This window comes from Rhinolophus hipposideros (genome assembly GCF_964194185.1).
Source record: "Rhinolophus hipposideros genome assembly, chromosome: 21".
NCBI classification, from domain to species: domain Eukaryota; kingdom Metazoa; phylum Chordata; class Mammalia; order Chiroptera; family Rhinolophidae; genus Rhinolophus; species Rhinolophus hipposideros.
The window spans coordinates 46700345-46716691 of NC_138067.1; the positions used below are offsets into that span (position 1 = coordinate 46700345).

Consider the following 16347-nt stretch of genomic DNA (forward strand, 5'->3'; position numbering starts at 1 on the left):
ACGGGAGAGCTTTGAGCGGGCTAAGGGCAGGATCAGATGGTATTAAAAGGAGCCTCCTGGGATGAGACTGGTGCAGTGAGAGGAGGGCAGTTGAACTGGACAAGGGCTGTGGGGGTGGAGAGGAGTATGAGTTTGAAGGTCACTGAGGACACAGAAGGGGTGGTGCTTGGTGGGTGTGTTCCTTCATTGGCTCAGCAAATGTTTCCTGAGGTCTCCCAGGTGCCAAACTCCATACTGCAAGATGCTAGGAGTGCAGAGATGATTCAGGCCCTGCCCTGCCCACCAGGGGATCCTAGTCCCCTGAGAGGACAGATGGGACATAGAGGGAGTGGGCAGCAATGGCACCAGGCAATGTCAGGGAGAGATGCTGGAAAATGTGGGGCAAGGAACACAAATCAGCAAGACTTGGTGTAGAGATGACCAATGGAGAGAAGGGAGACAGGAAGATGTGGAGTTAAAGAGACAAGTATGGTGGGAGAGGGGGCTCTTTGGTGGGGGAGGGGGCAGAACTCCATAGGGGATAGTGGTTTCTAGGATCCAAAGGCCAAAAAGCAAGAAAGAAGTAGAGGATGGGCAGAGGGAGAGAAATAGGAGAGGAGTTGGAGGAGGAGAGATGGAGAGAGGCTCGAGGAGGGGAGATGGGAAAGGAAGGATGAGGGCAATAGAGACCCAAAGTAGGTGAGTCAGTGAGAAAAAGGAAGGCGATTCAGAGAGGTGAGAAAAACATCTGGGATATAAAAACGCACAGAGATGGAGAGGTAGAACAACAGAGAAGATCCAGAGATCTGCCTAGGAAGAAATACGAAGACTTAGAAGTAAGTATAATGTATAGGAATGACTCATTTCTTTGCTTGCTTGTTTTCAGTATTCAAGAAATAGTCATTGAGTGCCATCCTGTTCTAGACTCAGGCTAGGCCTAAGGCCTATGGTGAGCAGACAGTCAAGATCCTGCTGTCCTGGAACCCACAGGAGAGGAAACAATTAGAATCAGAGAATTTCAGTTTTGGGGAACTGCTTTAAAAAGTAGGCAGGATGTGGTGCAAAGATGGTGCAGGGGCTTTGAGAAGACCTCCCTGCAGAGGTAACGTTTGAACAGAAATGTGGGTTGTGAAAAGGAAAGGGACAGGGCAAGCTTTCTGGCCACAGCAGGTAGCACAAATGCCCAGAGAAGTCCCCAGGTTGGCAAGGAGGCTCTGAAGTGGTCGGCAAGTTAACAAGCGGGAGCAAATCCAGGTGAGGTCAGAAGCGCAGGCTGGTACCAGGCCAATCATGTAGGGCCTTGTAGTCCTGGGAAGAAGCTTGAATTTTATTCTAGACTCCATAGGATGAGCACAGGCATAGAATGATTATATTTTTATTTAAACAAAAAGAAAAATAATAGAACCAAGTTGTGCTGAGAATAGATTTAGGAGTGAAAGTGGCTGTAAGGAGTTAGGGCTGTTAACCTTGTCCATTTCAGGCCGATGGTGGCCTTGACCCACATGGAGTCAGGCTGCAGAGCAATGAGAGAAGGGGGCACAGGATTTTCGAAGCAGAGCTTATTATAGTGGTGGCGAACTGGATGTAGCAGGAGAGAGAAAGAGAAACCAAAGTGAGGGAAAGAGGAACTCTTACTTGGGCATGTGCCACTTAAGTGGATGCTGCTGGGTACCCCCAGAAAGGGGGCCACCAAGAAGGAGTCAGGAAATAGGTGGAAGAATTGGGTGTCCTCTTTTGGACATGGTCTAAAAGAGATGACTGTGAGAAACCCAAGTGGGGTATCAGGTAGCCAGTTGGTAACGTGAGACTACAGCTGGGGGGAGAGGTCATGGCTAGAAATACAAGTTTTGGAAACATCAGCATATAAGAGATGTTTAAAGCCGCGGGACTGGATGAGGTGACCTAGGAGATGCATGTGGATGGGGAGGTGACCCTGGCCAGAGCCTGGGGGCATGTGCATCAGGGCAGAAGGGGAACATGGGGTAGCCCAAGACCAGGAGGAAGGTTGGGAGAGCAAAGTGACTGTTGGTTTGATACCATGACCTTGATATGAGGTCATTGCAGCGCAGTGGTGGGGACTGGGGCTCTGCTTGAGTGGAAAGAGAAAGAAAGAGGGAGGGAAAAGAGATTAGACCATCCTGGTATGCAAGTGACAAGAACCTCCACACCAAAGAAAGTTTGTACCCTTTCTGTGAAAGGAGAGACAGGGAGATGGTGGACAGAACTGAAATGAGAGTTGTTACAACAGGCATACTGAGAAAGATGGGGAGACCCAGGGCTGGGAGGGGCATCGATTCGGGGTGGGGCGAGCAGGTGGACCATCCCCAGGGCGGCCCTGCCAGCTACCAGCACCAAGCTCACTCAGAATCCCTCTCTGGAGCCTGTCAAGGCCTGGGGTGATCCGGTGAAGTAAAACGAAGAACAGGTTTCACCCATTCATCTAAGAAATCTCCTGAGGCCTTCCAGCTGCACCAAGCCCTGCCTCTCAGAGCTGCCTGGGTCGGGAGACAGGTAGGGCGGCCAATTAGAATGCAGAGGGAGGTGACATCTGATGTGGGCACCTTCCCTAGCTTGGGAGGGGATGTGTGTGTGTGTGTCAACAGCTCGCTTCACCTATTTATTCATTTGCCCATACATTCATTCATCTAACACACATTTCCTAAGGCTTCCTGTGTGGTCCTGGGCTGGGTGGTGCTGAGGATGAGGAGACAAGTTCCTTCTGCACCAGGGCCCTGTCCCAGGCTGGAGAGAGCCAACAGACACTCCCAGTGACTTCCCAGGGTGATGTGTGCTCCATTGGAAGTGCCACAGGGGACACCAGTCCCATTGGAGCAGCCAACCATGGGCGAAGGAGTTGGTGAAAGGTGGGACCCACCGGGGCCTTGGGCACAAGGGCTGAGGGTGGGGGTGAAGGGTAGAAGACAAGGAGAGACAGGGATTCCACACAGCTGTCCTGTCCCTGCCCCTGGGGAGTGAAACTGCATGGAAGGTCCTCTGGGGTGCCCCGGTCTAATAAACTCAATGAAGAGGACGGTGGCTCTGATTCCTGTGCCTCTGACACCCAGTCTCTCCCTAGGCCTGCCCTTTCTAACTCCTGGGGAGCGGAAGACTCCAGCATCATAGTCTCTCATTCTACCTTCAAGACCCAGGGATCTGGTCCCCAGCCTCCTCCCTCAGACCCAGGAATCCAGGCCCGCAGCTCCCCCTCCCCCAAACCCGAGAGTCCAGGCCCCCACCCCCTCCAGCCTGTGACCCAGAAGCCCAAGTCCCTGGGCTCCTTTCTCAGACAACAGAGCCCCAGACCTTCCCAGAGACCGAGCTCCCAATCCCCGTTTGATCCAGGATTCTAAGTCTGCAATCTCCCTCCCCCCAGTACTCAGCAGTTGACGTCCCCAGGTTTTTTCTCTTTCAGGGACCCTAGACTCCCGGCCCCAGCCCCTCCTCCCTCGAAGGAATCCTGGTTCCCAACTGGGCCTGCTCGAGACCAAAAATCTTGGCTCCCTGTCCTGCTCCTTCTCTCGCCACCTGGGAGATCGGACCCTCCGTTCTGGTGCTTGCCCCTTAAGGAAATAAATGTCCCTCCACGCTCCAGCCGGGTCAGGACCCGGCCCCCAGCCCCTCCCCCGCCCCTTGTCCCTTAAAATACCCGGGATCCCTATGGCAACAGGCGCCGGGCGACAGGTGCGGGTGTTATTTACGGGTCGAGCCCGAAATAGCCGGGAGGGTGGGGGTGGGCGGCTGGGGGCGAGGCCACCGCAAGCGCAGCGCTGGTCCGGCGGCCCGGCAGTCGGCGGAGCGGAGCCTGCGTTCTCGGAGGATTGCGGAGCTGGGGCCGGCGCGGCGCCCAGGCAGGAGGGCGACAGGGGTCCCTGCCCAGGAGCGTGGGGTGGGAGGCCTGCGGGAGGCGCCCGGCCTGGAGCTGAGCCTGGAGCGGTCTTGGCCGGGCAGGCCCTGGGAGCCCGGGGGAGGGGGGCCCAGTGATCCCGAGGGGACACAGAGTCCCTTCCGGGTCCCGGCTGTCCTTTGAATCGCGGGGGACCCTGTCTCCATTTCCTGAGCCTCAGTGAGGACCACAGCCGCTCCGTCTGAGCCCAGTGGGGACCTTAGGTCCTCCTCCTGAGCCCCGGGGAGCCCTTCTCCCTTTCACTGGGCTTCCCTGTGTCCTGCCAAGCCCCTCTAAGCCCCAGTGCATACTTCTGATCTTTCTTCTCTGAAAGGCCAGGGAGACTCTCATCCCCTTTGCCGGAATTCCAGCAGGTCCCCAGCGCCCCTTCTCTGGACTGTGCCGTTCCCTTCTGTAAACGTTGTGGGGTCCTACTGCCTCTCTGAGACCGGAAAGGAATCGCGACCTCCCCAGAGGCTGAGCCCAAAGGAAGCCAGGAGGCTCTCCTCTCAAACACACAGAACCTCAGCTCCCTCTCCTGGGCACCCCAAATTCAGCCTAGTGGGAGCTCGGATCCCTTCTCCCAGGAAGCCAGTTTCCCTATCGTGATCCCCCGGTGCGGACCCCTAGCGGCCCCTCCGAGCCTCAGCGGGCACTCTGTTCTCCTGGCCCTGGAGCCCTCCAGCCGTCTCCTGGGCACCCACGTTCTAGCTCAGGGGACCTTGATTTGCTGCTGGATCCCATCGTCTTTGCTGAGTTTCTGTGGGTACCCCAGGCCCTCCTCTAAACCTCGGAGGGTTCCCTAGCTGGAGGGTCTCCTTTCTTCTCTTCTGAGCCCCAAAGGCGCTCTCGGCTCCTCCATTTGGGGTTCCAGGGAGATTCAGGAATTCCCTTTTTAAAGTCCAGTGGAAACTGAGCCCCTCCCCGCTTCAGGACCCCAGGCGCTTCCCCTCCCTCTCCCCGCCCCCGGGAGCGCTCTCAGCTCAGCTCCTTTGCATTGGGCCGGTCCGCTGCCGCCAGGATGATGATGTGGTCTAACTTCTTAATGCAAGAGGAGGATCGGCGAAGGGGGGCGTCCGGCCAGCGGGCTCGAGGGCAGCACAAGTCCGGGCTGTCGCCGGAGCAGGAGGGGAAGATCAAGCTGGCACTGCTGCTGACCGCTGTGGGCGCCACGCTGGCCGTGCTGGCCGTGGGCACCGAGTTCTGGGTGGAACTCAACACCTTCAAGGCCAACGACAGTGCTGTGTGCGACGCTGCCCACCTGGGGCTGTGGAAGATGTGCACCAAGCGACTGTGGCAGGCAGACGTGCCCGTGGGCAGAGACACGTGCGGCCCCGCAGCGCTACCCGGAGGTGAGGCCGCCCCCAGGGCTTGGACCCAACAGCCAGAGAGTCCGGGTGGGAGAAAACTGTGCCCCAGAAACAGCCTGTGTTGCAGAGAGAGCCTGAGCCCCAGGGAGGGAGCTGGCACCCTCAGAAAGAGCCCCAACCTACATCAACCCAGGCTTTGCAACAGCGTCTTCTCCAGGCACAACCATACAGAAAGTCTGTAACCCTAGACTAGCCTCGACCCCAAGACCGGCCTTACTCCTGCGCCAGCCTGCACCTCTAGAGCCTGTTTCCCAGCCGGCCTGTACCCTCAGGCCAGCCTGTACTCCCAGACCAACCTGTGCCCCCAGCCCATTCCATGACTTCCAAAACTCCTGCATCTTCAGCACAGACTGTGATCCCAGACATTTCTGTGTCCCCAGACCAGCCTGTACCCGCAGAGAGAGTCCCTAGAGAAACCCTGTGCCTCCACACATGGCCTAGGCCCTGAGACTCAGTCTGTGATTCCAGACACAGTTGGTGCCCTTAGGCAGCCTGTGTACCCCAGAAACGCCCCCACCCCTTGAGACAGCCTGTGCCTGTGTATGTGCCCACACACAGCCTGTGCCTCAAGAAAGAAAGAGTCTGGCTTTGTGCTGTCAGCTTGCTTTTTTCAAACCCTAGACAGCCTGCACTCCCATCCTTTGGGCCCTGGGAGACAGACTGCTTTGACCCCCAGCCCCAAGTTTCCCCAGCCTGTTTCCACCTACTTATTCCACCAAATCACACCTCTCACCACACACTTCTCAACTCCCTAGGGCAGCCCCCATGCTTCTCAGGAAATGTTCTTCATTAACCATCCCCCTCGCCTCTAAATGCTCAGCCTGGATGCTCCAGCCTTCTCATATTCTCTTACAGACACCCCCACACCCCTCACTTTCCCAAGAGTGGCCCTTTCACCTCTAGCTATGCCAGGGAGCCATCCCCTACCTCTCAGTCTCCCTGACAGGATATGCCATGTACTTTGCTTGCAGCAGTGGGACAGCCTGTCCCCCTTGGGAACGGGATCTCACGCCACCTCTACTGACCCGAGGAAACTATCTGATACCCCTCAGGGCCCACTCATGATGTCACATGCTTGATCACCCTTATGGATCTCTAACATACTTTACTGTCCAAAGGGTGTCCTATAATCTCCATACCCCTCACAGAGGTCCCCTATCCCTCTGGGCTCTAGTAGGGGCTTCTACCCTCCTTCAGTTCTCCAGATGTGGTATTGTACATCTGTGAGGTCCCAAATAGGACAAAGTGGTAGCAAAGTGGCGTGCCAAGCACCCTGTGCTGTTTGACGTACCCAACCACTTAGCATCCAGGTTAACCATTTACTTCTGCAGATGGGCTAGTTCTCGCCCCTCAGAACCTCAAGCAGGAAGTTCCCAAACTTCTGCAACATGGGATGTTTCAGGAATATAAATATTAAATGCTTATGTGGTGGCAAGCTCTGTTCTAGGTATGTCACCTGCATTAACTCATTAATCCACACAGCAGACCTGTGAGTAGTTATTATCATTCCCATTCTATGGAAGAGAAAAGTGAAAAGAAATTTAAGTGGCTCCGTCTAGCACCCAAGCTAGTCATATGGGGTTTGAACCCTGGTCATCTCTGTTCTTAGCAACTACCCTATATTGCATCTCACTGGTCCGCAAAGGTGAGCTAAAGGTCCTCCCTGCACTGGAGGGGATGACCCACCCCACCTCACTGTATACAAGTATGATGGGGTCCCTCACATCCCTTGATATCCCCCTATTGGTCAGAAAGGACTTCAACTTCCTTACAAGGCCATTACCATCATCCCACAATCCTGATAATTTGGAGAATATCTCTCCTTGTTCATTATCTCAGAAATATCCCTTACAGCCTACTGCCTCTTAAAGGACATTCCAAGGGGCTGCAAATGGAATATGCCATATACTCTGAGGTCAAAGACAAGATGTCCTTGCTTATTAGTAGCCCAAATGGGATGCCTGACACTCCACACTCTCTCAGATGATGTACCACACCCCTAGATGGGACTTCACATTTCCCATGTAGATGTGGACCATGTTTCCCCCACTGACTGCTACAAACCCTGTCCTCTTCACTCTGCTACACAAAGCATAAGGACTGTCACTGTTCCTGTTGGGACATCTCATGCCCTCCTTCCCTCAGGCTTCCAGGCAGGGTGTCCCACACCACCTTGCCTCACTCAGTTTATCTCTTGTCCCTCCACATCCTCCTTCAATTTGGGAAGTTCCTTCCCACTTCCCCAGACTCCCTCTTATTCTCTACCTCTCTCCTCCCTCTCCATGCCTCAATTTCCCCATCTGTAGAATAAGAGAGAAAGTTGAACTAGGTGAATTCTGTAGGAAGTTCTTGCTTTAAAATGCAGTTTAGAAAGTGCCTTCAAAAATAGTTTAGAGTTTCTTGGACCTCAAGTACACAAATTAAATGAATCATACTCATCAGTTTATGTTACAAAATCATTACCAGTTATCACAAGATCCTTCTTGTGCTCTATTTAACATTATTCTTCTATTTCATTTCTTCCTGATTCATCTCTTTAATGCGTCAGATATGCAGCCAAGGATATGTCTTTTCCCTTGGAAAATATAGTGTTATTTTATATCTGTAGGTGTTTTAATTTACATAAACGATATTGTGCTACAGATTTTTTTCTGGTTTTGATTTTCCCCCCTCAACACTGTGTTTCTCAAATCTCTCCAAGTTGCTTTCTGTTAGTCTTCCAGCTCCCTGTTATTATAAACAGTACTGCAGTGAACGTCACATATGTTCCCGAGTGTGGCTTTGTCTGGATGTGTCCCCACAAGTGAAATGGATGGGTTATAGGATATAAACATGCTTCATTTCACAAAGTCTGTCAGAGCGCTTTCCAAAAAGACTAGTACAGGCATACCTGGGAGATACCGTGGGTTCGGTACCAGACCACCGCAATAAAGCAAGTCACATGAAGTTTTCGGTTTCCCAGTGCACATAAAAGTTATGTTTACACTATACTGTAGTCTATTAAGTGTGCAATAACACTGTGTCTCAGAAAATGTACATACCTTAATTTAAAAATCCTTTATTGCTAAAATATGCTAACTATCACCTGAGCCTTCAGTGAGTCGAATTCTTTTTGCTGGTGGCGGGTCTGCCTTGATGTTGATGAAAACACAATATCATCGAAGCGCAATGAAACGAGGTGTGCCTGTACCAGTGTACGTTCCCAGTGCTTGATAATTATCCTTTGTAATGTTTGCCAGTCTAATTGCTCTCAAGTGGCACCTCTCTGCTGATTTGAGTTGCATTTCTGTGATCCCTGGGGAGGCAGACCATCTCTTGCTGTATTACAGACAGGAATCCTTTCGAAGAATCTCTTCTGAATCTGTTAGTCTTCTGTGGCCTATATCTTGGTGTCCTTTGTTGAATAAGGTGATTATCCATTTCTAATTCCACTTGACTCTCAACAAACCCATATGACGGAGCCAGGAAAGAGACTATTATGTCATTTAATGGACGAAGATTCAGAGACCCCAGAGAGGTCCGTGGCACACTGATAGCCACAGACCTGGACCTCAGAGCTCTGCATTAGAATCCCAGCTCCTGGGTAGCTGTGTGATAGCAGGTGGCTTTTATTTCTCTGAGCATCATTTTCCTCTTCTGTCTATCAGGGACACTAATGTCATATGTTTTGGCCATTGTGAGCTACGTTAAGTTCAGTCCTGAGCTTATTAGGGACCTCCATGTCCTCACCTCCCTTTTTCTCTCTCCTGCTCCCACAGAAGCCAACTGCACCTATTTCAAATTCTTCACTACGGGGGAGAATGCACGTATTTTCCAGAGAACCACAAAGAAAGGTGAGAGGTTTTCTTTCACCTTGTGGTGGGGTGGTGGTGGGGATATGCTGACCATGCTAGAGGAATTCTTCATAGCGTTGTCCTCTTCTCTGCTTTGCCCTGGGATGGGCTCAGCTTCTCTGTCCTGGGAGGTCCCATCCTTAGGGGTGGGGGGTGTGTGTGGCAGTAGGATCATGCTCTCCTACCCCAGCTCTGCCTTTGCAACAGGCTGTGTAACTCTTGGCAAGTCACGGCCCCTCTCTAGGGAGGGATTTAACACGCATCTACCACATGCTAAGCATGGCGCTGGATATTTCATTTACAAGCGCTCCATCCTTGCTACACCCTGCAGACAGGGCTTTTATCTTAACCTTCCAGATGAGAAAATGGAAGTCCACACATGGTTAAATTTATTTTCCCCAGGAAGTAGAGCGGCAGAGGCAGGATTCAAACCCAGGTAATTCTGACTCTAAAGTAACACTGTCCTATAGAATCTTCTGTGACAATGGAAACAGTCTATGTCTACTTGACCAATATGCTGGCCACTAGCCTCATGAAGCTGCTGAGCACTTGGAACGTGGCAGGTTCAATTGAGGATCTGAGTTTTAAGTTTTGCTTAATTTAAATCCATTTAAAACGAAAAGGCCACAAATAGCCAGTGGCTACCACACTGGACAAGGCCGCTATAAAGACCTTACCCTTTCTACTCTAACCACAGCCTCTCTGTCACCCCGGTACCTCAATATCCCCACTTGGAAGGGAACTGTGATCATGTCATGACCCTTATTTGATTGAATGAGATGTTGCAGCTAAGACATACAATATGGTGCCTGTCACACAGTAGGTCCATAATAAATAGTGTTTCCTTACCGTCTCCACTCCTCTCTCTCTTGTCTTGGTGCTAAGTAAGCTTAGGCAAGCCACCGCGCTCCTCTGGGATAGTGAAATAATCGCAGACCATTGTCGTGCGGCATGTCAGGCGGGGTCTCAGCTCCTGCTCTCCACACAAGAACGCAGGACATGGTGAGGCCAAAAAGGAACACCCATGGAGCCATAGATGGGGGAGTCACACCACTATATTCTCGCTGGCGGCATCCACCTCTCTGCAATCCGCTCTTGCTAGCTCAGCCACCATCTTCTTGCTAGCCCCCCTTTTCTGCTAGCGTAGCCACAGCAGTTATATTGGTGGCCAATGGCTCACTGGTTACAGCTGACGGCCAACTAGCCACAGCTGATGGCCATCCAATCACAGTTGGTGGCCATTTACTACTTGAGCCAGCCCCTTTCCACGTGAGGCCGAGAGCCTGCAAACCGCTCTCCGGGCTCTGTTCCCCACAGCGATGCACATGGAACAGGTGCTGGGTACCAGGTGCCGCTCTGGACATCCTACACATGGGATTGCTAATCCTCACAGCAGCCTCAACAAATACAGATTTTTGATCCTGATTTTCTAGAGGAGTAAACTGAGGCTCAGAGAGGTTCAGTGACTTTAACAGAGTCTTCCAGCTAGGAAGAGGCTGGGGAGAATTCTGACTTGGGTCATTCCACTGTAACATACCACGGTCTTTGCCTCCATTTCCTCATCTGTAAACAAATGGTGACCAGATCGTAAGTAGTCATTGGTAGTTCCCGTCTCCTTCTAATCTTGGTTGTCTTCTCTTTGCTCTGTGACTTTAGACAAATAACTGGCCCTCTCTGAGTCTTAGTTCCTTCAACAGCATAATAAAATATTGGACTGGATGATCTTCTACTTGAAAATTTTTCTCTAGTCCTGAATCTTCCATCTTCTTGGTTCCGGGTTTTTGTAGGGGAGCTCTCCCTCTCCCTATGTCCCATGTGGTCTATTTCTTCCCTTTCTCCTCGCAGAGGTGAATCTGGCAGCTGCAGTGGTAGCAGTGGTAGGCCTGGTATTCATGGCCCTGGGATGCCTCTGTGTCATCATGGTGCTCAGCAAAGGTGCAGAGTCCCTGCTCCGAGTTGGAGCTGTCTGCTTTGGCCTCTCAGGTGAGGGTTGAGAGCCTGGAGACTGAGGCCATTGCATGCTGAGAGGTGGGATCTCCAAGAACTGTTGCATGTTTAGAGGAATGGTTGAGTGCTGTTGCATGCTGGGGGTAGGGTCTCCAAGCATTGCTGCATGCTAGTAGGTGGGATCTCAAGCACTGTTCCATGCTGGGAATTGAAGGAAACTCAAAGTCTCTACAAGTCTCAAAGATGGGAGAGTTATAAGCTCTGTTGTTGGTTGAAAATTGGGGGTTCTCCAGACACTTTTTTAGATTTGAACCTGGGATACCCAAGCGCTGTTGCATGCTGGGAAGCACAAAGGCTGTAGTAGGCTCAAATATGAGAGGGTTCTAAGCCCTGTTGTGTGCTGGGAATTGGAGGGTCTCCAAACATTCTTTTAGGTTTGGACCTGGGGTCTGCAAGGACTATTGCATTCTTGCAGTTGTGGGTCCAAAAAATGCTGCATCTTGTAGTCCTCACTGGACCATTTTTTTTTAAAACATGGATAGAAAGGTCATCAATTATACATATATTTATTTGTTAGGGCTGCCATAACAAAGTACTACAGACTGGGGAGCTTAAACAGCAGAAATGTATTTTCTCCTAGTTCTGGAAGGTGGAAGTCCAAGATCTAGGTGTTGGTAGGGCTGGTTCTTCCTGACGCCTCTTTCCTTGGCTTATAGATGGCAATTTTCGCCCTGTGTCCTCACATGGCTTTCCTCTGTTTCCTAACCTCCTCTTCTTGTAAGGGCACAAGGCATGTTGGATTAGAGCCCACCTAATGACCTCATTTTAATTTAATGATTTCTTTAATGACCCTGTCTCCAAATATACTGTATTTGTGCACCCACATTTTTGGCCCAAACTTTCAGGGAAAAACATCTTTTGTTTTAATTTTTTATTTAACTTTTTATTTGTTTACATTTAGGCACTTGTTTTTTGTATTATAAAGGAATTTTAGCATTTATTTTTTAACATATTATGGTACAAGAAATTTTACGTGACAAATAGTTACAAAACACAAGAACAGATACAAGGTACAAGAAATTTTTATGTACTGGTAATTTACGATATTTACTCATCATAGAAGGTCGAGAACTCTTCATCGTTGCAAGTTCATCATAAGTTCAACAAAACTGATATCGTATTCCAGGTATTATTTTGCATACGGATATCGTTATTGATTTCTAGTTACACTTTTAACTCATAAGCATATATAAAAAAATTAAAAACATTTATATAGATACAGAACTAGTACTACCTATGTATAATGTGCATCCTTATTTTCCCCTCACAAATTTGGGCAAACAAGTGCACATTATACACAGCAAAATGTGGTAGTCACATTCTGAGGCACAGGGAGTTAGGACCCCAACACATGAACTTTGGGGAGGACACAATTCAGCCTACAATAATACATTTACCTGATTATTGTCCATTTTTCCTTCCAGGAGCAAGCACCAGGAGAACAGGGCTTTTGTTAGTCTCATTTATATATTTTATGTATATTTTATAATGAGAGTTCAATTAAAATCTGTTGAATGAATGAAAGATGCATGAATTAACAGAAGAATAGAGGGCACTGGATAATGTCTCCTTCTCTTCCAGATGTTTTTGCACCTCCAGTGCCCTAACACTGAGCTGTGTGAGGCTCATAGAGGAGCCGTTGAACTATGGTACACAAACTCTAGGCTGCATTCTTCAGGCCCCTGATTAAAAACCGTGGGCGAACTGGAGTGCAAGGAGGAAGGATGCTCAGGGACTGAGGATAAGGCCAGACTCCGGGGTCTGAGACAGGAGGTAGCTAGGATCCATGACCATAGGTGACCATCACAGGGTCCTATGTGATCTGACCCCTGCCCACCTCTGCACTTCCATTGCCCACTGCTCTCTCCCTCCTCACTCTCTTTGCTCTGGCACACTGACCTTTCTTTTCCTCAGACACACTATACTCCATCCTACCACAGACCTTTGCAGCAGCCATTACTTCTGGTTGCAACAACCATCGCTAATCTTATGCATGGCTGGCTTCTTTTCATCCTTCAGGTCTCAGCTGAAATGGTTTTTCCTAATGATGCCATCTAAAGTCCCCACCCTGGATGTCACTACCTTTCCCATTGCCCTGTTTTTATCTCCTTCCTAGCCTGTATCACTCTCTGAAATTCTCTTGTCTTCTCATGTGTTTACTTTGGAGGTTGCTGGCAGCCTGTAGGCCAGCGATGGCCCATAACATACTCTCATTGGTGGGTAATGTGTAAAAATTTCTCTGAGCCAATATTTAAAGGTTGGGTGAACTCCTATAAAAGTCATCATCATTTTAAAATTTTGTCTATTCATGACAAATCAGAAGATGTGCCAAATGAAGTCCCCATTTCTGAAGGGCTGCAGTTGGCTGACGCTGTGTTTTGTTTACTCTGTCACTGTTCCCACCACACCCACCTGCTTCATTATTTATACTTTCTCATCACTTCCTGCAGGCATGTGAGTATTGCAGACCTTGGTTTATTTGTTTGCTATTGGTCTCCACCATGAGGTCAGGGTTTTTCTCTGTCTTGTTCTTTCTTTTCCTTTGTTTTTCTTTTTATTACACCAGCATTACAACTTGGCTTAACAGCCTTTGTTTTCATTTTGTGATCCATCTCCCCCCCCCCCAACTTTGATGAGTAGAAATTGTATATATTTAAGATATACAACATGATGTTTTGGTATACATATACATCATAAAATGATCACCACAATTAAACTAGATCATGTCACATGGTTAACTTTTATTGTGTGTGGTGAGAGCACTTAAGATTTATTCTCAGTGAATTTCAAGTATACAGTACAGTGTTGTTAACTATGGTCACCACGCTGTACGTTAGATCCCCAAAACTTATTCATCTTATAACAGGAAGTTTGTGCCCTTTGAGCAGCATCTCCCCATTTCCCCCACAAAGCCCCTGGCAACCACCATTCTACTCTGTGTTTCTTTGAGTTTGACTATTTTATTTTATTTTTTTATTTATTTATTTTTTAATTAATTAATTTATTTATTAGTTTCAGGTGTACAAAACAAGGTAAGTTTGACTATTTTAGATTCCACTATCACTCTTACGATAGCCTTGATGGTGTCTTATTTTGACTTTTGCGATTCTGAATTTCTGGGTTTTCTTTTATTTAAGCAGTAAAATACATATAACGTAAAATTTACCATTTTTACGTGTCCAGTTTTGTGGCATTAAGTACATTCACATTGTTGTGCAACCATCACCACCATCCAGAACTGACCCTCTGTCCCCATTAAAGATGAACTCCCATTCCCCTCCCCCATCCTGGGGCATGCACCATCCAACCTTCTGTCTCTAACAATCTGAGTCTTGTTCCTTCTTTCTCTCCAGCTTCCAAAATTGTACCTGTTATATAGTATATAGCATTTAGTAAGTAGTTGTTGAATAAATGAATGAGAGGATGCATGGGGTTCCCCCAGGTTTCTTGCTTGAGGAGCACGTGATGGGGTGTATTGGGGGAGATGCTCAGACCCAAGTTGGGGTCCCCAAGTGTCTGAGTGCCATGTCTGTGCTCCTCTTCCAACAGGCCTGCTGCTCCTGGTCAGCCTGGAGGTATTCCGGCATTCTGTGCGAGCCCTGCTGCAGAGAGTCAGCCCAGAGCCTCCCCCCGCCCCGGCCCTGACCTATGAGTACTCCTGGTCTCTGGCCTGCGGTGTGGGGGCCGGCCTGGTCCTGATGCTGGGGGGTGGCTGCTTGCTCCTGCTCACCCTGCCACCCTGGCCCTGGGGCTCACTCTGTCCCAAGAAGGGGCACAGGGCCACCTAGAGCCACTGTTGTGCTTTCTCTAAGCTCCTTCCAAACCCTTCTTTCTCCACTATCCTCTCAAAATCTTTTGCCCCACATCCTGGAGAAAGTGGGTTCTCCCTGCTCTGGGGCCTACGTTGTTTGCACAAACCTGCCTCTTGTGTCCTTATCTTTTCCTGCTGTAAATATGTGTATTTCGGTGGCTGAATTGGGGTCGCTTGGGGGTGGGATGGGGAGAGGCTTTTCGCAAACGAGGGTCCTCAGGGAAGGCTGGCAAGGACCTGATGGGGTAATGAGGGATGGGGGAAGATTAAGTCAAGGGGTGTTGGGAGGGAATTGGACCTATTCATTTGTCAGATCTGGATGCATTGACTTCTGGGAGACACTTCTTCTGACTAATCTGAAATTTGGGGAAATGGGAGAGTGAGAGTGGGAGGAGAATGTCTGGGTCTGACCTTGCTGTGGTCTGTTTTGGGATTAAAGGTTTGGAAATTTAACAACTTTGATTTGGAGTCCATTTGTGATGTGATCGTGCATTCTGGGGTAGAGAAAAATGACCCCCTATGCTCCCCAGAAACATGCTGCATTCTACTTATCAGCCCCCAAGTCACATGTCAATGAACCCACAGAGTGTGAGGGAAAACTGAATCATTTTGAATGCAAACTTTGTTATGTGTCCCTTCCAAAAATATATGTTGGTGTCCTTACCCCCAAGACCTCCAAATGTGACCTTATTTAGATACTGGGTCTTTAGAGGTAACCAAGTGAAAATGAGGTCATTAGAGTGGGTCCTAATCCAATCTGAGTGTTGTCCTTACAAGAAGAGGAGATTAGGACAGAGACCCACACAGAGAGAAGAGATACAGGAAGAAGACAGCATCTACAGCCCAAGGAGAGAGGCCTGGCACAGGTTTTCCTCCAGAGCTGTCAGAAGGAACCAGCCCTGTGACACCTTGATATCAGACTTCCAGCCTGAGATCCATGGGAAAATAAATTTCTGTTGTTTAAATCACCCAATCTGTAGTATTTTGTTATGACAGCCCAAGCAGACTAATACAGATTTTAGTATCGGAAAATGGGGTGCTGTATAACAAATACCAAAAAATGTGGATGCGGTATTAGACTTGGGGAGTAGGTAGGGGCAGGAGGAGTTTTGAGGTGCATGATGGAAAAAGCCCAGATTGTCTTGACAAGACTGTGGTAAGAATATGGACATGGAAGGAAATTCTGAGGAGGACTCAGAAAGAAGCGAGGAGAGCTGTAGAGACCATGTCTGTTATCTTAGAGAACACATTTATCGTGTGAGCATAATGTTCATAGAAGCACGAATAACAGCACTCACAGTTACCAGTTAACTGTTATGAGCATCTTGTGACAGGTGTTCTGAGTCTGTCAGGCCCAAGGGCCAGCCTCCTCCCTCATGAAGACTGATGTACGTATTTCAACTCAGAAATCACAAATGGAACGAATTTTTCCCTTAGATAGGTATCACTGAAGACGACCTCTCA

At 49.2% G+C, this 16347-nt stretch overlaps 1 protein-coding gene across 3 annotated transcripts; it reads left to right on the forward strand.

Moving 5' to 3' along the window:
• Positions 1 to 3724: 3724 nt before the first annotated feature.
• On the forward strand, positions 3725 to 15968 carry CACNG6 (calcium voltage-gated channel auxiliary subunit gamma 6). 3 transcript variants are annotated; one of them, XM_081032590.1, is made up of 5 exons: positions 3737 to 5214; positions 8991 to 9065; positions 10911 to 11048; positions 14085 to 14104; positions 14622 to 15966. In XM_081032590.1, the coding sequence occupies exons 1-5, from the start codon at positions 4884 to 4886 to the stop codon at positions 14715 to 14717; spliced, it is 660 nt and encodes a 219-aa protein (XP_080888716.1). In that variant the 5' UTR covers positions 3737 to 4883; the 3' UTR covers positions 14718 to 15966. The 3 variants fall into 3 exon arrangements, with proteins under 3 accessions (XP_080888715.1, XP_080888716.1, XP_080888717.1); XM_081032589.1 differs by lacking the exon at positions 14085 to 14104 and having other exon boundaries at positions 3725 to 5214; positions 14622 to 15962; XM_081032591.1 differs by lacking the exons at positions 10911 to 11048; positions 14085 to 14104 and having other exon boundaries at positions 3794 to 5214; positions 14622 to 15968.
• The last annotated feature ends 379 nt before the right edge of the window (positions 15969 to 16347 follow it).

Bases quoted from the DNA above. Each gene is read 5' to 3' on its own strand.
- CACNG6 (XM_081032589.1), top strand. From the start codon at position 4,884: ATGATGATGTGGTCTAACTTCTTAATGCAAGAGGAGGATCGGCGAAGG. The intron at 5,215-8,990 runs GTGAGGCCGCCC...CTGCTCCCACAG, and splicing joins CCCCGCAGCGCTACCCGGAG to AAGCCAACTGCACCTATTTC. The intron at 9,066-10,910 runs GTGAGAGGTTTT...TTCTCCTCGCAG, and splicing joins CCAGAGAACCACAAAGAAAG to AGGTGAATCTGGCAGCTGCA.